Genomic DNA, 22,168 nt, shown 5'->3' with positions numbered 1-22,168 from the left:
CCAAGGCAAAGGGCTGAGGGACAAATGCCAGACTGGCTGGACAGAACTGCCAAAGAATGAACTGCTTAGTGAGTTTATAGGGACTTTTTTATGTAGATGGAAAAAAACCTGCCTTAGTTTTTGCAGAACAGCCCTTCCCTGCCATTCTTCCTCACCCCTTTCAGGCTCCTGAGCTTACTGGGGTTCACCCAGGAGAGTGCACAAGTCAAACTGCTCCACACAGAGCCTGCTTTGTTGTCCATCTGGCCACCCACAGAGGAGGAAGCCTGTTCCTTCAGAATTCCCAGCCCTGCTTTCTAGTTCTAAGAAAGGTACAGGATAATGGGATAAACATCTTGGACTAATTCCTCAGCTGAAGGTGTGGCATTGCTCCAGTGACCTCATGGGCCGAGGGGCTGCCAGACCTGCTGTCCATCCAGATCATGCTGCCAAAGCCTGCTGGTTGTGGCTATCCAGGCTAAAGCTACTGATTCTTCCAGGAACAAGGAAATCAACTCTCAGCCCAGCAAGAAGTTCAGGTTTTACAGCCTGCTCTTCCCTAAAGCACCACAAAAGGTCCTTGAGGAAGGGATGAGCTTTGGCAGCTGGTTTCAAAAAGGGTTAAACCTCATATTTCATTGAGATCACAAGTTTTGAACTCACACCAGTTCTCACCTTCATCAGCAGCTCCCTACTTGTCAGGTAATTGTCATGATCTGAGAAGATCTCTGATAGCTCTTCATACATCAGCAGGATGTCTCTGCACAGGAAAAAATAATATCATTTATGTCATTAGTAAGCACTCTAAAATCCAATCAAGTTTCTGTTTCTTTCTCATCAGTCATTAACAGTTCCACTTATAAAAGACAACAGCACCAAAATACACCCAGTGAGAGCTGCACATCTCCTGGCAGCCTTTACTTCCAATAAAGTTGGGCCTCATCTGAGAGCAAAGAAACACCATCAGCAGCCCCTGGGCAGGGCTTTGAACTGTCAGTGTGAGAACGGGTCAGGGGATACAAAGGAACAGAAAAACCCAAGTTCTTGATTTTTGTCCTATTCCGTGCATTCTGGAAAGCTGAAGCATTTAAGTGTAGGAGTAGTCTTTTGCCCAACACTATAAACACAAGATAGGCAATATTTTGATCAGAAAATTTGCCCTGACCACAGGGCAGCACAAGGGAAATCCCACCTCTGTGGAGAGGAAATACAGAAGAATACTGCCTAGCAGAGTGATACTTTAATTTATCAAAGGCAAAGAAATCTGCTTTCCCCAAACTGAATGAGAGAACATCATCTTTTCTATACATCAGCTTCTGGCATCTGTGGGGCAGGCAGTAATTATTATTAACACAATAAAGTGTTCCCCTGGAAGAAGTATTATCTTCAACACTGGATTTTGTAATTTGGGAATATATTTTATGTAAATATCAGCACCAGGAGAAGACTTGGGAGGATTTGTAGCAAGCTGGATCTCCTCACACTTCATGGGAGAGAAGACAACAAGCAGAGATCCTGCTCACCTGGGAGTGGTGAGCCTGAGCTGGCTGAGAAGTCAGTGCCATAAAGACAGTGGAAAGTGGAAGACCCAATATGCTAAAAAGGACAGAATCCAGTATCCCCAAGGGCAGACTGTGCCCTCAGGAGGAAAGAGGAGCTCACAGGAGGGGTCTGAGCCTCCCAGGAATGAGAGGTTCTTCTGACAGGATCCATGTCAGTGAAGGAACAGAACAGGAAGAGTGAGGAGAGGATGGAAAGAAGAGCACTGAGGCCTGTGGCCCTTGGGAACTGAGGGAGAGGCTTACTTGGAAACACACATCCAGGTGGTCTTCAGCCGATAGATGGAGTTGGACTGCAGAGCTGAAATGATGGCCCTCAAGGAGGAGAAGTTCTTCAGGATCCTGCATTCCTGTGAAAGGAGTGGTTGGAAACACAGGAGCATTAGATATCAGCACCACACAGACCTCAGTGCTCCTCTCTCTGAGCCCTGTCATGCCTGCTACACATTCTCACTGCTGAGCAGCAGCTGTGCAAATACTGAGCATCAAAAATATCACTCCCCATTCCAGCCACCAAACACTTCACAAGCTTTGGCATTTAGAGCTTGTTTTCCTCACTTTCATGTATTTGTGGTGTCACAGCTTCCAGTTCTCCAAGTAAAAATAAAAGCAGAACTGAGTTCATGAAGCCATGGTGAAAGGCACAAAGGTTATACTTCTTAAAAAGCTCTTTATAGTTACCAACCCCTTTTCCCCCTTAGGGAGAAAACCAGGCTTTGCCTCTTTATATGTGGTATTTAAAATGTAAACCCTCAATCATCTCAGTGTCAATTAAAAATAAAGACATGCAAAGGAATAACCTGTTATTCAAGTATTGCACATTGTTAAAAAGAAAAACCTTCCCAGCTTTTCCAGAGTTGGGATCAAATCTGAACAGAAAGACTGGGTCATGGACGTTTCTTGTGCAGCTGCTCTGTGGCAAAAGCTTGGGTGGAAAACGATAATGAAAAAACTCAAAAAAGTAGCACAGATTCCTCATAAAGTGGAGAGAATAAAGAGGGAAAGTCTGGTCTGTGACTCCTGGAAATCTGTTGGTGGCTCAAGAACAAGAGCTTGGCTACCACAGACTTCAGCACAGGTGTTTGTACATGCAAATCCAGCAGACAAAACACCTGCCAATTTGACTGCTGCATGGAGAAAAGAATGTATTCAAACTCCAATTCTGCTTATCAACATTTTTATGAATCTGATTCTTACCCTAATAATGTTTACTATTAAATAAGTGAAAACAGACATGATTTATTTCCTTCATAGGACTGAACAAATGTAAAGCAGCCTCAGCATAAGCAAAAGTCAGACCTTAATATATCAGCATCTGTGTTCATGAGCTGCATTAGAAGTGACTGATCAGCTAAGGAGAGTACAAGCTCTGCCAGTTACTGACCCACAGAAAACTGTGCTAACTAGGAGACTCCATTTATCCAAGTGTGGCTTAAGCAGAGAGCCTGGGCTGACAGCACCTGAAGCAGGTGGACACTTGAGTCAGATAAACACCAGGATCATGGGGCAGGACTCACTAGAACTGAAAGCTGGTTTTGCATGGCTTTGGGGCCTGAAAAAAGCCACATAACAGCTCTTCTCCAGAGAGTGACATGTTAAAGAATGAGACCTTTCTTTTTGCTCAACCTGAAATTTAGGTTGTGGAGAACACGAATTTAGAGGCACAAATTATCAGCTTTTCTTCCTTCTTCCCAGTACAACAGGAGTTTGAACTGGAAGAACCAATTTGGAACCGTCTTGACTTAACTGCATGCTGTGTAATTCAGAGCACAGCAGGAATTCCATTTAATATTGCATTTAGTGTTCTCAGTGGTTCAACTGACTGCAGACTAAACTCGAGCAAGCTTTCATTTACACGTCAGAAGAATTTTTAAGACTGGTTTTAATAACTTTGTTTCATGCTGTGTCCTTCACAGAGGGAAAACCAGAAAGAATCCTGTGCAGAAACAGCTTTGATTTAAAAAATGTTAAGCATAACAGGACATTAATTATTTCATTTTTATTTTTAAAGAAAATATTGAGTGAAACTGGCTGCTCCTGCTCAGGAACCTTAGATCTAGGTGGAGCAGAGAGTTGGCAGTAGAGAAAGTATCCAGTTTATCTTTCGAACCAAGAAAATGGATCCAAAAGTCATGAAGAGATAAGAAATGTGGAACTCCGTGCTGCTAAGTTTAGTTATCAGTGAATAACTGTACTCTAATGAGTGGATTATTTTCTAATTCAGGCACCTAGCTATTCAAAACACTCATTTGCATGCACAAAGCAAGCAGCTTTCTTCAGATGTGGGCAGCTAAGTATACGTGCACCCAGCTGCTACACGTGCACCCAGCTGCTGTACATGGCCATTACTCTGCAGAGTGTGCACATACATTTTTCATGTGCTTCATGCTACAACTGGAGCACTTAACGAATTCATTAAAGGGAGAAGCACAGAATCAGCAGGGTGTAGAACAATGTTCTCCATGCATAGAGTGAGCAGGATAAGGGCAGTGCCTTTCCTGACTTCCCTAGGCCTCCCTTCTGCCTTGGGAGGATGATGAAGTTCTGTCCAGCCTGCCCCAGGAGCAAGGATCTTTTAGCTGGTGCCCTCTGCCACTTAGATCTGCAGTGGAAACTGGAAATCCAACTTCCTATTCCCTTCACACAGGCCATAAAGCATCAATCAGATGATGATAAAAACAAGCAAATGTAAGTGCCACAGAGAGGTCCAAGACCTTCCCCATACCAGCTTCCTGAACCATGCAGTAGCCAGAGCTCAGGTGCCAGGACTGATGCTGCCTCTGGAAGCACAGAAGTTGCCAAGGTTGGAAAGCCTTCAGCTTTTTCTGACTGTTCTGTACAGCTCAAGAAGAATCCATGGGATTCTTAGGAGTCAACACACATCCACATGGAAGTGCTTGAAATGGTGTCTTCCAGAGAGGTCTCGTTTATTGCCAGCTGCCCAGTGCTCCAAGGGGAATTAGGAAGGCTACAGTAAAATATTTAATCCTAGGTAATCAGCAAACTAGAGACAGGTATGTAAAGCAGGCATGGAAAAACCCCCTTCTTGCAAAGATTAGGGAAAACATGATTGAAACATGGAATCTGCTACAAGATCCTCCTGGAAGCTCTGCTGAGGCACATGGAGGACAGGGAGGTGACTCCCTGGTGAAGTCCTGCCTGCCCAGGCCAGAGGCCTCCCACGATGGAGTGATTCCAGCAGTGGACAAGGGAAGAGCTACTGATATCTGGACTTCTCTAAAGCTTTGGCATGGCCAAGTATCAACCCCATTTCCATGGTGGGGAAGAACTGAGGAGAGGAAGGGCAATATTCATTTGGCATCACAAAAAAACCCAGTTAAAAACAGAAAGAATTAGAGCTAAGATGGCCTGGGACCAGTGTGTACAATCCCCTTCTCCCAACTCCTTCACTCCAAGGCACCCATCCAAAAAAAATTCAACAATAAATGCTTTACATGTGCAATATGAATCCACTTCTCAATGATCTTGGCTCTCTGCTGGATTTTGAGCTCCCTGGTGCCCAGGATAGTGCTGATGACACATTTGGTGACTGCATTGAACTGAGTGATGGTGGCTCTGACAGTTGGAGCCAGGTTCTTGTTTTCCTTCTTATCCCTTTGAGACCAGATGGATCCCAAACAGTGGTAGGGCACAACTCTTCTGAAGAGCATCTAGAGTGAAACAGAGGTGTGGTAAGCCAGCAGCTTCCTCCTAAATCTCTTTCATTCACAAGCAGAAATACAGGTTTAGAGGACAAATTTGATCTAAATCTAATATGGTACTTAAAGGTAAGTATTGATTCTCTCTTAGTTTAAAATATCCTTTGGCATACTCTTTATAGGCTTGATGCCCCAAAAGAACTGCCAGCTAAACAATACTGGGAAAATAAGGGACACCTTTATATCAGCTGCATAACCAAGATAAATTTTTTAATATAATGATATTTAGAAGGGAATTGATACAGAAAAGGCAAAATCTGAGCATTACAGTCCAGAGTACCTAGACATCTTTAAACCAGGCAGCATTATAGTTAAAACATGCTGTTTCTCAGTGCCAGTAACGTTTGAAAAAGAGGCTACACATAAAAAACCAAACAAAACAAAAGAAACAAACAAGCAACCAAAAAAAAAAAAACCCAAAAAAATCCCCAAAAAAACAAAACACCAACCAAAAAACCCTTCAAAATGACACAAGAATAAAGCTCAATGACTGAAACATCTGGGATAAACACAGAACTGTGTTCTATGTCCCATCAGCAGTCCTGTTCTGGAACCCTACACTTAAAGCAATGTAACTTAAAAAAAAAAGTCTTATTTTATAAAATTATATTATATGTATTTTATGCAATACCCTACATACCACATCCATGTATGTCAACTGCTCTGCCACAACGTGGTCTTGAAAAGAGGAGAATTCTTCTGGATTGCTGATCTCCAGGTCCTCTCCATCAACCAGGTCACTGGAGGAAGTGCTACAAAACCCATCTGGCCAGGATGGAAAACAACACTCAGTGAATTTATACAGCAAACAATGAATCAAAGCAGGTGTTTATTTTGCAACATCACTGTACTACAGCAGAATGCCCCAAGGGCCCTGCCTGATGTAATGGCCCCACTGTGCCACTGGAGTGAGAAAAATGACCAGAAGATTAAACTGGCAAAGAAAAGGTGGAATAAAAAAAAAGAGAGAGAACAAATCTTAGCAGAGAAGTGGCCTGACCCATTTGCTAACTATTCTTCTGAAAGAAAAAGCATCACCACTACCCCAACAAAAATTCCTTATTGACATTGCCCAGTTTTGTTAATCTATTTTTCAGTATTTATAATCTGAAAAAAAAAAATTCAAACTACAAAGGCATGAGGCTGCAGTTATACCCCAAAATACTGCATTAGGAATGCTCTTCAATCCAGAAATAAAAGAAGATACCAGATTTCCTGGCACCCTTTGTGGCTACATGGGCTATACTGCAGAGAGTTGATCCAGCAGCCTTCACCTTTTCTCTCAGGGAATTTTTCCCAGGAAATGGAATACAGTGAGCACCTACAACATCCTGCTGAATGGTTCTTCTAAATCTGCACTGGGCAGAGAGAGGAGGTGAGAGAGCAGAACTGTCCTCACTGAGGGACTGAGCCAGTGCAGAAAGGAAAGGGTTCCACAGCTGCTGCCATGTCACCTTTTAGCTCCCAGAAGTTGGGAACAAAAAATTCAAACACCAAGAAATATGCCCTTGTTTCCCATGGTGGAGGAGGAAGAAACAGCAACTCCCTGAAAATAAATCCTAATTCCTTTTACTGTAAGGCAACAGTAACTCCATAAGGAGGGAGAAAAAATAGGGACTTGTTGAAGACTAACAACCAAAGTACTGAGTTTACTACTGGTGAGATTTCATTTACAAAAACAAAGAGTGTTATGCAAGACCTCATACCCAGTTAAAGCAGAGCATTAAAGCAAGAGCAGATAATGTGATAGAGAATCATTGTTTTTCAAAATACTTCATTGTTCCTTCCTCCAGTAATTAACAGAACATAATCACCAATGTAAATTGCTACAGTTTTGATGTAACAAGTTGTGTCTACAAGCTGATTTCCATCTGTACATTTGAATTGCACAATTTATTGGCAGAACTCAGTGGGGTAAATGGAGACCTCTGTTCCAGCACTACTTTTCAGTGGCTGTTTTGTAACAATTTGCATAATTAAATGGACTTGGGCTGGACTGCTACAAGAATCTCACCCCTTTCAGCTTTGCAAAACCTCCTTTTCCTTTTGGCTCTTGAAATTCAACTGTAAATCCTCGCCACTGAGCTGCAGCCCTACCCAAAACCTCACAGCATGCTTAAAACAAGGTCCTGAAGCACAGTGTAAATTTTCCTTCTCTTTTTTCACCCCTCTTTTTCTCCTTCACAGATGTGTAAGCAGTTTTTTCCCTACTCTCCAACAAGCTGGAATCCCCTTGAAGTCAAGTATCTCACCATCTTAGGACCCCTCTGATCCACTCAGCCCTCTCAAAGTCTGACTGCCTCTTGGCTGCACTGAGAGCAAGCACGTGCCCCTCCTGACCCTGCAACCTCTGCCTCTCCTTGTTTTGCTTGCTCAACCTGCAAGAATTGAGGCCAGAAGCAGCTTTTATCTTTCTGTCTGGTACTGCAATCTAATCTACTGCCATGGCTGATGGCAGCACAGAACAGAGGTTTGATTACCCAAATCAAGCTGCAGGATTAGAGCCCAAATTTCAAAAGTCAGAACCCAGCAGGAATGCTTTGGGACAGTTTTTATCAACAAAGATTGCAGAGCATGTATCAGAAATTTTGAAAGAAAATGTACAAAGATGAAGCTCTGAAAAAATCCTCATCCTAAAACTCTTCTTTGCAGACCCCACAGCTTAATTTCATTGCCCTCTCTTATCTGACTCTAATAAGCAGCCTCTATTCTGCCACAACTTACAAAACGTTATCATTCCTACTGGCTCACCTATGACTCAAAAAAGAATGTTTTCAGCTGTCACTTGAGGAAACAAATACAGAAGGCAGGGCTGCTGGGAGCTTCAGTTCACTCTGAAGAACAGATGAACCCAAATACAGTTCTCATGAGTTTTCTTTGTTTGACCTGGGGGAACCCAACCCAGGAAACACCAGCATGAGCAACATCTGAGCCATTCTGTTCCTTACCTGTGCTCAGTAAGGGCCTGGGCTCTGGGCATTCCTCCTTTTTCTGCTCATGACTGAGTTATGTTGGCATGTCACAGTATTATGCATTGACATGGTATTTCTGGAGCATCCGGCAGACGTGACTTTTATGGAATGAAAGTGGGTTTTTTTCTGGCATTTCCTTTATAATTTATGGCATGAATTATTCCCTCTCACCCCTCTGTCAAAGCTGGAAGCTGATTCCAGCTCCCATTCACACCCTACGTGAGCTCTGCCCAGGAAGTTTTCTGACCAGGATACGGGGATGTGTCAGGTTTGTGTGGCTACAGTTCACTATTGTTCCAGCAGCCTGTGACCCCCAGTAACGTAAGATTTTCCTCTGTCCTTGGATACCAGCAGCCAGCCACTCCAATAGGAAAAAACAATCACAGGCACTTCCTTAGACAAGATGGTAACTAGGAAGAAAAGCTGCAGGACAAAGCCTGTGACTCAAGCTGTATTTTGTCACAGCTCTGAACTCTTGTTTTATGTCTGTTTGGGGTTTTTTTTGGTGGGGGGGGAGGTTAAGTGAGAAGCCCAGCTAGAAGAGCAGCTGTGTGTTTTAACTCAGTGACATGGGAAGTGTGCTGACAATTAACCAGTTGGCTACTGCAGCAATCTCAAAGCTTTGGCTAAATATTAGAGAAGTGTTGGATTTCCCAAGCCACCTCAGGATGAACAGACATAGACACCTCACACTGTAACACTATTTCATCCCTCACACAGAGGTTGGGTTTCCTTTTAAAAAACAAGACAAAGGTCACTGGTGAGCCTCACAATATTATTGATAAGCATGAGAGGTGGTGAAATGTACTGCACATAAATCCCTGGGGCACCTTACAGTCTGCGAGGACAGAAAGAGAGAAGGGAATGGTAACTCACCAACAGCTTCTACTTCTTGGTTCTGAAACTGCTTCAAGAGGTTCTGCACCCTACTCTCCATGTCAGAATTGGGCATATTGTTCTTCAGATAATCCAGCAACTTCAGCAAACACATGTAGTCAGGGGGCTCCCTGAAATCCTCCGAGCACTGATCGAGCCAGGCCCGTAAGACTGATGCTATTTCACTGCAAGTAAACAGAGAGAACACACTGTTTGCACCCAGATGGAACTGAGTGTACCTGAACCCACCAGAACAACAAACACGAGACATTCCCAGCCCACCTGAGGTATCTGTGCTGAGCTGTACCACAGACATGTTTAACAACCACCACACGTTACACACACCAACAGCAAAACAGAATTTCTTCATTCCGTCTTGGGCCACTGGGATAAGCTCAATGTTTGCTCCATAACCACTCCCTGGGACGTTGTGGGAAAAGAGCAGAGAGGAAACAAGGTATTCATGGCTCCTTCCCAGTGGAAATGCTAAATCAAATGCTTCCTCTGGGGCCTTTCACCAGCTGCAGAGTCTGGGGACCATACTGGAGCTGCATATCCCAACACACCATGTTCCTCCTTATCTACAGCCTTGGTACAAAGCCTGCCTGCTCGTGAAACTGTGACTTTCATGCAGGAAAAAGGGGAAAATCCCAAACCTAACCCCCACAGGCACACACAGTGAGTGGGATTGTCTCATGTGGGAGGAGAAAACCCCTGCTGCAGCAGCAGCCAGCCTGTGCCAGAGCCAGCCTGGGAGTGCCAAGGAGCTGAGCCCAGGAGCGCAATGGTCCTGCTGGTCCCAGTGACTGAAATGTATCAGCAGGGTCCTGACTTCACCTTCAGCACAAACCAAGGAGGGGCTGTCAAATGACAGCAGGCAAAAAGGGAGTCCCACTCATGCTGGCAGAGCAGGGGAAGGATGCCAAGGAGCTGTGGGACCACTGGATCTTGTTCAGGGAAGTTATCCCAGACCTTGTTAGTACATGCAGCTAAAAGAACACCAACCCATGGCCAATCCTTCTACAGACTGAGGGGGATGAGGGGAAAGCAGAGCTGATGACTCAGCGTGGTTTCCACCCTGCCTGAAGCGGGGAAGTGGGGGAAGTGATCTGTTTGTTTGCTTTTCCTGATTTATGTAGGTGTTCATCCACACCCATCTATTAGATTGGTACTTAGATACTGCACAATGTATGTTTGTGGGAATGCCCTCAGATCCTACATTTACAGGGATTTATCATCATTTCAACTTGATTTTATAAGAAAATAAGGCAATTTAAGCTGTGGTTTTTCAGAAATAATTTGCAATGTTGTTGACCATTTTCAACTCAGTGTAGCAAAAATAGAAAATTACTAAAAAAATAACCACTTTTCTTAAAACTTTAAGCTCCTTATTTCAGAATAAAAGGCACAATAAACACCTAAACTTCCTGAGAAAAAGGCCCTGAACTTTCCATGTCTCCAAAACCATTCCTGTATCTCAAGTCTCTTCCAGCACAGGAAACTCTCCACTGGAGCTGTGTACAAACACTGGCATAATCCTGCTGCAAGCTGGGAAACCATAGCAGTCTGGGTAACTCAGCTGCTCAGCAGCATCCAAAATAAACCAATAAGAAAGAGAAAAGAGAGTTTCTCCCACTCTGTGTCTCATCTGAATTGTGTAGGTTTTCCTCAAAACTCAACTTTTAATACCAGACAGATTTCATACAACTTGCATCCATTTAAGTCTGTTGTTTCTTTCCCTTCTTGTTCTGATAATGTGGCAACTTTGAATTTTCAGTCAAAGTATTTGGAAATCTGTTGGTAACATTCTTTGGTTAGGCTTGCTGACAGGAGAAATGCTGGCATTACAATTTCAGAGCTACTAAAAGTATTTACAATCTAAAATGAACATGCAAACACGTTCTGGATGTCAGGATTCATTGCAAGCTGTGACACAGCCAACAGTGCCAGACCAGCTCCACATCCCAAGGCCAGGAAAGACCACAACAGGTAGATGCTCCCAGTGATGCTCCCAGACTCTCCCACCACACTCCCAGTTTCAGCTGTCCTCTCCAGCCCCACACACACCCAGAGTGCTGTCACAGAGCACCAACAGTCACAAACACCACTGTCCTATGCCCACAGCATTTCCCTCTCATTCCCACCCCAGGCAGGGAACACTGTGCATCACTCCATGCCCAGATGTGCATTTTTCCACCTGCTCCATGCTCCTTTTCCCCACCCACATCACAAACCATCACCCCCCTGGTCCCAAACCCAGCTAGGTATTCTGTTCCTACAACCATGGGCCAGTTCAGCCATGATTTGGAAGAAGGAGCCTCTCCCCAGGGCAAGTTTTTGTGCTAATATTATTCACACTCTCTACACCAAGTTCAGTTTCCAGAGGCTTGGTTGGTGGCCACTTTCTTAAGCTGAACAATAAACAGAGTTTAAGACAGACACAGTCTCCCAGAGCAGGGTGAAGAGTTCACAGCTGTTACAGACACTGAATTTGCCAGCAAAATCATTTCAGTCAAGAGGGGAAATAGGAAAGAGAGAAGAGGTACACTGTGCCCTAGTGATCTCCTGCTGCCCAGCTGTTCTACTGGAGTGCCAGGGAATAATGCAGCTTTCCAGAAATGGGCTGGACACTTGCCCGTATCTTACAGTAGCTTTGTATTTGCTGCCCTTGCAAAGAAACTCTCCATGCTCGACAGACAGATAGGAACAGGGGCCTTCCAAGAGCTCAGACAGGAAAGGAACATTACAGACTACATTTTTCATGGGTTGACTATGAGCTACAAATTCTTCCTTTCCTGCCTATACAAAAACTCCCAATGCTTAACTCCTGTGCTTCTGGCTACAGACTCCAGGCTCTGCAAAGCAATGCTTTCAAGTCTCACATCTATCAGAAACCTTTCTAATTTCCACACCAGCTCTGATTGGAGCCCATCTCTGAAGGTTTCAGTCTCCAAAACCTACACAAGTAGGTGGAGAAGTGTATGTGAGCCTGTTGTTCACAAACTGGGACCAAGAACTCACCCACCCCTCTGCCCATGAGCTGCACAGAAGGTGACAGGGCTGTGGCAGCTCCAGGTCCAACAGCTCTGTCAGCTCAGCAGGGCACAGTGCAGGTGGGAAATGAGACCCTCCCACCACATGGGAATTCTCCAAGGCTTGTCTCTACTGGGAAGACAACTCTAACAGTCCTGATAGGATCTGATAGGAATTAAACAAAGTGTTTCACAGAATCACAGAATTAACTAGGTTTCAATTAACACTGAAATCATCTAGTCCAACATATGACATCTCCTCATCAACTAAACCATGGCCCTGAGTGCCACCTCCAGTCTTTTTTAAACACCACCAGGGACAGTGACTCCACCGCCTCCCTGGGCAGACAATTCCAGAGCCCAAAGAATTTTTCCTAATCCCTAACCTGAACTTCCCCTGGCATAGCTTAAGACTGTGTCCTCTGGTTCTGTCAGGGGTTACCTGGGAGAAGAGCCCAACCCCACCTGACTACAGGCACCTTTCAGGGAGCTGTAGGGAGTGATAATGTCTCCCCTGAGCCTCCTTTTCTCCAGCTGAACACCCCCAGCTCCCTCAGTTGTTCCTCACAGGGTTTGTGTTCCCAGCCCCTCTCCGGCCTCGTTGCCTCCTCTGGATGTGTTTGAGCATCTCAACATCCTCCCCAAACCGAGGGCCCAGAACTGGACACAGCACTCGAGGCGTGGCCTCCCCAGTGCCGAGTACAGGGGAAGGATGATTCCCTGCTCCTGCTGGCTGTGCTATTCCTGATCCAGGCCAGGTCCATTGGCCTTCCAGGCCACCAGGGCACACTGCTGGCTCCTGTTCAGGTGGCTGTTGACCAGCACTCCAGGTCCCTTTCTGCCTGGGCACTGTCCAGCCTCCCTGTCCCCAGCCTGTAGCGCTGCAGGGGCTTGGCACTTGGACTTGTTAAACCTCAATTTCTGACCAAAAAGGCAAAAGTGGCGTTTTCTTCCTACCACAATTATTTCTAAAGAAGGAGAAGAGAATCTCAACACTTAAGGAGAATAAGGGGAACCTCAGTTGAAAAAGAGGTTAAATGATTAATTTCTTATGAACGTCTGTAAGAATGTGCACAAAACTAGCTATAATTTGCCAAATGCATACTTAAGTCCATTTAAAAAATACTCATTACAGATGGTTATTCCTTTTCCTCCACTGTCCAGGCATTAACTCTCACACTTGCTCACACAGACTAAATTAAGTCACCAGTATTTTCTGTTTTGCTTGCTAAATCAGGGGTAAAATGCAAGTAAACCACAAGAAAAACCTACCCCAAGGGCGGCTTCTCACACCCACTTTGTTTATAAATACTGTCCTGATGACTTTCAACAAATGATCAGCTCTGTCTGATTTGGAAAAGCCTTTTTCAATAACATATGGGAGACTTTTGCTGGGAAGCACATGAAGCCGCTAAGGGAAGAGCTCTGCTTGCTGTTATTTGTTTTAATTAAGATGCCAATCATTATTTTTCTTTCTAATTATTCTTTTCTGCTTGGTTCTGCTTGTTTTCATAACTCTCCCACTCTTGCACTGCCCTGTGTTTGACTCTGCTTCTCATGTAACCACACTGGTTTCTGATGTTGTTTGAACTTAATTTGCTTTACTGGAATGAATGATTATTGCTCTCCCAAATGCATCTTAACTGCTCCCCACCATGGACTCCCCAGGCATCAGAAGCTTCCAGTCAATTTTCTTCCATTTGTCTCACATTCTTTGGGTGTCTGTCGTCCTGGAGTACAATGTTTCAGGCCATTTTACTTCTGCAGTGCTGTAACTCTGCACATCGTTTTCAAGTGGAGCTGTTTGGTTCAGAATGAATCAAAAGACATGGGGTTTCAGGCCATTTTACTTCTGCAGTGCTGTAACTCTGCACATCGTTTTCCAGTGGGGCTGTTTGGTTCAGAAGGAGCCAAAAGACATGGGGTTTTGGTCAGGAAGATCTCAATGCACAAAAAGCCATGGGAGAATGTTTGCTTGTCACTGTGAAAAACTCCAAATGCTGTGGTACCACATTGAAGGTTTTGGGTATTTGCTATTTTAATGAAGGAGAGGAGAGGTGAACATGCAAGACATGCCATGTGGTCACTGGGTAATTCCTTAGTTTTCTCTATTTGAACTATTTCTCCCAAATGCTGTGGAAAGAAACAAGGTTTCAGTTTAGCTTCAAGGTGCTTTGTCTGTGGTTTTCAATTGTGCCACATTCCAAGTCTTAATAACAAATAAATTCCACATTTTGATAATAAAGCAGATGCAACTGTGAGCTGACATTCAGACAAGCAAAAAAGCCCGAAGTATTTTGATTGATTTCTGTGGCCTGTCGTCCATCTGAGGGAAAGCACCATCAATGGACTCCAAACCAGCAAACCAAAGCCAGTAACAGAAGGAAACCACAGCCTTGTAGTTCAAGAAGGGGCTTGAAATAACTTTTTGCTGTTACTCAAGGATTCAAAAGCTATGGCAGTATGAATGTTAGACCTCTGGAAAACAAACAAACAAACAACCATGGTCCAAGTGGCCCAAGTCCACAAACCAATATGGCAACATGCCTGCCTCTCAAAAAACCTTTCCTGCAAGTAATGCCAGGTTTGTACTCCTGTATTTTTGAGTAAGGTCTCCAAGGAACTAGATTCAGTTGACATTAAACTAGGCTTCCCCAAATGCAAACATCACAGGTAAGCCTGGACTGCCAGCCTGGATAGCTTTTTGTGTGTCTGGACAGGAATGAATCCTTTCTGGGAACTGCACTGACACAAATCTTTAAAGCTGGTGTCAGCCAGCTCAGCACCTGCCTCAGTTCCCCAGGAGTCACAGGCTTGTCACAGCAAGGGATTCCAGTGCCATGGCCTGGCTTGGGACTCCACACTACCCAGAGACATCCAGGATCCTGCAGAGCCACTGAATCCCAGCAGGTACAAGCAGCCACAGTATTTTAGATTGGGAAGGCTTTATGTTCCTTTCTCAGTTCCAGTCCTCAGTGTCAGCCTTTGGGGAAAGCAGTATGTGCTCTTTTAACCCATCACCTCTTTAAATTCATGGAGCCTGTGCTTTGGGAGAAGCTATCTGCAAGAAGTGGACTGATTGCCCAGAAACCAAAATCTCAGAAATCAAAATTAACACTGTCCTTCGCTAGAGGAGGAAAATGGCACAAGTTGTTCCACAGATCACCCTGCACAGAAAACCCAACCTTTTAACAGAATTAACTGAGGAACTGGTGTGCTCCAAAGAGAGATCAGGTGATGGGGTTATCACCAAAAGCATTATTTCTGTCTCCTGGGCAGTACACTTGGCCATTTGGGGAGGACTGAAGGCCCACACTGCATCAGTTGCTTGGCTTGCTGACCCCCACCAAAAGCACTATTTCTGTCTCCTGGGCAGTACACTTGGCCATCTGGGGAGGACTGAAGGCCCCACACTGCATCAGTGGCTTGGCTTGCTGACCCTCTTCCCAGAGTACATAAAGGTGCTGAACATCTTGAGGAGGTGATTATCCCACTCAGGTTTCCCATGACTCTGCCTGATAAGATGCAAAGAGCCTTCACATCAAACATGAGTAAGAGAAAGAACTACTTTTTGCTTTACTTTCTTTCTTCATTTGCTTTTCATGAGGTGACATGTACCAAACAACACATTTGAACTACACAACCTCATTTAAAAGGCAAGAACAAACTGAATTAACATAGAAATTTTATTAACTCCTCTTTAAATCTTAATGCAATTCATCATGCTGATATAATTCATTTGTATTTAATGTATATATGGTTTTATTCTGAATTGTCACACACCTTGGTGTGTTAGACATTTTTTTGAATGTGAGACATAGAAATTTTATTAACTCCTCTTTAAATCTTAATGCAATTCATCATGCTGATAATTCATTTGTGTTTAATGTATATATGGTTTTATTCTGAACTGTCACACACCTTGGTGTGTTACACATTTTTTTGAATGTGAACAGAAGTCCTAAGCTAAAAACCATGCAGAGAACACAGAAGACTCTAAACACAACAACAACATACAATGAGAAGGCAAGTCTGTCACCCCTTGACACAAAAACATGCAGCACGAGACACAGAACAAGGCAATCTTGTTGATATGATAACATGAAGAACAAAAAAATTACTTATAGGAGGCAGAGGGTCAAACAAGCTACTCCTTTCAACTCTCTTATCAGACAAGAGAGACAGCATCACATTTCTGGAAACACAGACTCAAGTCCATCTAACTCAGAAGTTTAGACCTTTTCTGGATGTATTCTTCTGTTACCTGTGATCATGAACTGTCTGACTGAATGAAAGTAGTGAGAAGTGTGGAAAGCAAGTTACTGAACATGAAAAGCTGAGGTGGGTCCTGACAGGGAATGAAAAAAGCAGGTTGTTTGAAGCTTACAAAATTTTTCACCGTTTTGATGACTTTACTCACAGCTCTAAGATCCAAGGTATTTTGAAAAGTACAGTACCTTTGTTTAAACCACATATTAGTCAGATCCCTGTTGAAAAAGAAACAATTTTTTGACCACTCCAGCAGCACAAGAAACTACAGTAAAGACGTTCAAGTGAAGAGGAGAAAATCCCCTTGGCAGAAAGGGGTCCTAGGGAGGCATGTTTCTGAACACAGCTGAAGTGATCTCGGGTCAGTAACAACTACACATCACTGCAGCAGTCTGGAATCAGCAGGATCTGGGAACAGGAGGGCAGGCTTAAAGCTCCCACAAGTCCCTCTAACAAGGCTGTGCCACAAATGTGCTCAAGCCCTACTTTAGGAGCTGAACACTGAAGCAGTTACATAAACACCGTGTGGAATATTCACATAATTTTTTAAAAAATACATCATATACATCAGGCATTCTCCTCCAAATACATCACATCACCTGTGGGCTTACAGTGCACCACAGAGGACAATGTTCCTTCCACACATACCCTCAGTTTTTGCTACCTCTCCTTCCTTCGGGCTCCATGAGGTACTTAAGGAGTCATAAACTCTCCTGCAGTTGTTCTTAACTTCTGCAGCATTTTTTTGTGTCAAACCAGTGGAAATGCTTTAAATTGCATCCAACTTCTAATGGCCCAACTGGCTTTTTAAAGCCTCTGAGCTGCCACGACAGGAGTCTGATGAATGCAGAAGGTCTCTGGCCACAGACCACAGGACTCCCCATGAGATATTTTTCCTCTGAGAAATACAGAGTTAATGGCAAGAAATAACAAGGCTCTACTGCTTATTCCTCCTATTTCTCTAAGTCATATAAAACCAAGAGCACAATTATATCATGTTTCTGTTCTATGAGAAAAGAGGGCAAATGCAATTATATTGGAATTATCCCAGACAAGAGAAAACCTGAACTACCAGAAGTACATGTTTCACAACAGGACTACAAAGCCAAACACTTTCCAGATACCACTAATCATACCTAAGAGACAAGTAGCCAGAGCAACTGAAAGCAATGGAAACTTTTAAGGAAGCAAAGTGAATTCATATTCATATGGGATCTGTTTAAACATGTACCTATACCTGACAAATAACTTTCTGACTTCATTGTTGAACTTTTTATAGACATGGGTTTGAGTAAAGATATCAAATTCACATATAAAAGGTATCTTATGAAGGCCAAAGGATCAAAATCAGCTGTTCTGAACTACATTGATGAAAAATCTGTCAGACAATCCATCAGAAGTTGAGCTACCACAGGAACAGGACCACAGGCTTTATCCATTTGTCTGTCCCTGGCTGTGCAGAGCTGTGTGACAAGAGGGAAGGAAGCACAGATGCAGCAGGAAGCAACTGACAAAGCTGGTAAATTGTATGTATGTCAGGAGGAAAATACTTCCACTAAAAACAGACAAAGAAACAAACCAAAACAAGCACTCTCCTACTAAATGTTACTTACTTGCACACTCACCGGCAGGTATAACTAAAAACTGATGCATTTTGCCCAAAGCCCAAGTGACAGAGCTAACATCAAGTTTACTTTCACCCCTATTCTCTCCATCTCATCATCAAAGTCCTCTGGGTCCACAGAAAGGCAGCTGGGGGATTAATCCCACTATGGTTTATACTGGTGAAACTAATTCCTCACCCCCAGTACAAATCCTTCAGCTATTCTGCAGGAAGGGTGCAGCTTCAGCTCATGTTTTATGACTGAGATCAGGAAATGTCAAATGGTTTGCCCAAAGCTGGAAGAGACCCTAGAGCTCAGTCTGGATGAAGTGTGGGAACCACTGACTGTTATTGCTTCTACCCATGACACAATGCTGCCTCCTTGGTGCCTCTAACCAAGTCTTAACTACCAGCTGTTCTTTGAGGAGTTCTCATGGCAAAATGGGAACAGAACATTTTACCAGTCAGGACAGACTGAGGGTTGAGCTCCTATGTCAAGCTCCATGGGGCAAGAGGAACAGAAAACCAGTAATGCTGACAAGAATCAAGCAACCATCTTCATTCTGCAATCAAATATAACCATGCATGCCACAGTGCATGCAAACCACAGATGTCAAAGTACAAATGCTGATGACCCAAGGCACATTTTACACCCAATGTCTAAAGATAAAACCCTAGGAGGATAGCCAAACCACCTTTTTCTCATTTAAACTGCAGTTCAAAACAGCTTTCCTATTTCTTTTGCAAATGAGGATGACCTCAGAATTTAAATTTCACTCTAAAAGCAGCACTGTAAATCACAGGGTACTAACAGAACAGATCCATGCACACACGTTGCCTGAGTCACCCTCAGCTTTGCTCTGCAGGCATTGCTGTAATGACCAAAAAAAAAAATCACTCATAAGCAATAACCACTTACTGCCACAGATAAGGCAGAGGAAACAAACACTCCTTGTTTGTTTAATCAGCAAAATGTTTGCCTAGATGTGTTCATCTCATGTTTAATTCCAAAACAATTTCCCTGCAAAAGATGCCTGGATTGTATTATTGGATATGTTACAAGACAATTGGCACTTGGCCTTTCCACAAGCTTGTTTAAGCATGCAAACAGTGCTGTGAATTTTCAACACAAACAACAGCTCTGCTGCTTGCATCCTCCTCCAAGACCAAACCCTGTCTGGGGCTTGCTCCACAGTGCAAACCCATACTTACGCCCTGAGTACCATCTCAGATTCCAAGGAATTCAGGTTTGCCACTTCTCCATGGCTTGAGGTCTCCAGGTTTCCAAACCTGAAAAAGAAGATGGATGTTTAGAAGAAACTTGAGTGAATAAAAGCAAAATCCCAAATAGCATCATTCATATACACAATTACCATACACAACTATAAAGCACTTCCAGCTCAAACTACAAGGAATCTTAACAGGTGGGCAAAATTAAGGACCTTAAAGACTACTTCATTTAGGAGGGAAAAAATCCTAAAGAAACAGCCAGTATCTTCCAATCGAATTTGTTAATTTATACGAAGCAGCCTGCACACAGGAGGAACCAACCAAAACCGTGTCTTTGCTCACAGCTCCAAGACCCTTCTGCCTGTTTTCACTCCATCCTTTCCCAGGGCAATACTCTAGCGTGCAAAGAGACTGTAACAAGAACACCTTCTCCAATACAGCTCCTGCGTCTCTAGCACCTGCCATTCCCAACAGCTCCACGTGTTATTTCAAGGTTTCCTAGGTGTCAAGTGCTCACTTTGTGCCCGAACTCCTGATATCAGTGAGAAAAGCCCAGGCTGCTGTGAAAACACCACTGGGGATGAGGGAACCTTGGGCACAACTCCAGGAGTGCCAAAGGGAAATCTCTTACCTACAAGGCACAACCCTGTGCCTTGCAGGCAGGCTCATCCACTTCATTTTCAGCGGGAGTGCCCATTGTTTCAGATATACAGCTCCATAATTATCCATGAATTATCCATGGCTCCCTACAGGCAGGTTTAATGAAGGTGAACGATTACTCACGGTCCAGAATAAGACAAGCTGATTTTATCCAGTTAAGTTTACACATCTCAATTAACCTGAAGAGTTAAAACAAGTGCATCCTTAAGTGCTTGTGCTACAACAACCTGGTAACACCAGACAGAAAGAACACAGTGAGCTGTGTCCCCAAAGATCGTGTCAGAACTATCACAAATTCATTCAAAAACATTTCAATGGATGGAAGTGGTGATAGTTTTATGCTCCCCTCAAGTACTGGTCTAAGACTTCGCATGTAAAGGCACTTTCCCCCTGCTAGGGAATTTTTAAAAATTAGATTTTTATAAAAATTATATTTTTTAAAATTTTAAAAATTTAATTTTTAAATTAGATTTTTATATTCAGTTTTCAAAACCTGCAGTTAATTTTTTGAGGAAAACTTATTGAGATGAGTCCCAACGTCACTGTCTTACTATTGAGTGAAATATTACATACGTCTTTGCAGTACATCAGGCACTTGTGTTTAAATCCCACTAGAGAAACAAGCTGAGTTTTACAGGAGAAATCCTTAAAACAGCAATAAAGAGCAGGCACTTTTCTGTGCAGAAGTGGAGAAAGATGTAACGCTTCCTCCTGTTGCCAGACGTAAATCTCTGCCTATCTCTCATCTCTCCATGAGCAGCAGGTCATTAAATACGGGTTAGGAGGAGTTAACACAAGTGATGTGAAGAACAGCCTTTCTGCAGCCTTCCAGCACTCTGTTCTCACCAGCACCCGCACAAAGAGCCTTTCACTGCCCAGCTTTGTAGGAATGCTTTGCATACAAAAAGAGACACGAGAAACAAAAGGATCCTGTAGCTCACAGAACTTTTCAGCCTTGCTTGGCATTTGGGAAGTTACAAACTGCACTCAAAGGGACTGACTAAGCAAATGAGACCAGAATGTAATGGGTAATACTGCATGTTTAAATACTGGAAACAAAAGTGGAAAATGCATCCCTGCATCTCTGTTAAGAGGGAGGGAGGAAAATACTCTGGATAACTCAGAAATAATAAGGAAAGCTGGTGTCTGCAACAGCCTCAAACAAAACCCTAAATAAGCTTGTCAGCATTGAAAAAAAGCAATTTGGAAGGCCAGATGCTCAGAAAAAGTAAGGTGGTTTGAATCCTATACACATGGAGTCATGGAAGTGAAATCACTTCTCCAGCTGAGCAGACAAGCCACCTGATTATGAAATAATAGATGCCACAGGACAGCAGTGAGTCAAACACCACACAGCTGCTGTCCCCAAACGTGTGGCTCTGCTACTGCAGGACCCATTCCTTCAATACTCCCCCTCTGCCTCCTCTCCATTTACCCTGCAGCAAACCATCCTCCTGCAAAAGGAATGAATGGGAAACATAAATCCAACTCGTTCTTCACTGTCATTACCCAGCTCCAGCTCTCCCACCAGTCAGTCTCAATTCCCTCCTCTGTAAACTGCTCCAGACAGACTGGTTGCTACTTTCCCTGTGCCTGTGCCAAGCACAGCACAGCACAGCTCCACTTCTGAGCAACATGGTTATCAGGGCAAACTACATTATGAAGAGAGGAATTTGGCCTCCTTCTAACCTCATCTGGATAGCTAACCACCTCTGGCTTCCATCACACTTTGGAATACCCCCCTGGGAATACCAAAGGAACCACACATCCACGGCCAGGAGGAGCTGCTCTCCTTCCCTCCAGAACTTCCATGGAAGGCTTCTACACCAAAATGCCACCACGATCTTTTTCTTTTAACTCTCCCTGCCCCCTTGTACCAAACAACGAGAAAATATCAGAATGTACACTGTTAAAAGCTTGGCAGATTTCCAAAGCTGTCTGCTGCACTTGGAAGCCAAACTCCCATGAATGCTAAAGGGATGTGGATGTTCAATTACTCCTAAATAGCTTTGGAAACACAAGCCATCCCACTCACTTCTCAACACACCAATCTATGCTCAAGATTTTGTCTAGTGACTTCTAATCTATCTTAAAAGAAAACCTTTATAGGCTGAATTTGGCTGAAAAAATTAATAGGGCTTCTGTCTCAAATTTAATCAAAAGGGTAATGTGAAGTCCTGGAGGAAAGAAAATTTAAAAATGCAACAACCAGACTTCTAAAACTGTTTCTAAAACTAAAGTTTCTCTTAAGCACAGCATCTGCTTTTTT

The 22,168-nt window shown here is 43.5% G+C and overlaps 1 protein-coding gene across 1 annotated transcript in view; it reads right to left on the bottom strand.

Moving 5' to 3' along the window:
* RGL1 (ral guanine nucleotide dissociation stimulator like 1) overlaps positions 1 to 22,168 on the bottom strand; it is a 54,405-nt gene that overhangs the window by 9,514 nt on the left and 22,723 nt on the right. Inside the window, exons 4-9 of the mRNA XM_039726362.1 lie at positions 19,222 to 19,299; positions 9,106 to 9,290; positions 5,898 to 6,022; positions 4,994 to 5,209; positions 1,785 to 1,888; positions 655 to 739 (exon numbers count right to left, since the gene is read on the bottom strand). Coding sequence (XP_039582296.1) covers positions 655 to 739; positions 1,785 to 1,888; positions 4,994 to 5,209; positions 5,898 to 6,022; positions 9,106 to 9,290; positions 19,222 to 19,299 — 793 coding nt within the window. The remainder of the gene's footprint in view (positions 1 to 654; positions 740 to 1,784; positions 1,889 to 4,993; positions 5,210 to 5,897; positions 6,023 to 9,105; positions 9,291 to 19,221; positions 19,300 to 22,168) is intronic.

This window comes from Passer montanus, unplaced genomic scaffold (genome assembly GCF_014805655.1).
Source record: "Passer montanus isolate IOZ18808 unplaced genomic scaffold, ASM1480565v1 scaffold58, whole genome shotgun sequence".
NCBI lineage: Eukaryota > Metazoa > Chordata > Aves > Passeriformes > Passeridae > Passer > Passer montanus.
Note: the sequence above shows the minus strand (reverse complement) of the source record. Positions and strands in the feature narration are given on the sequence as shown.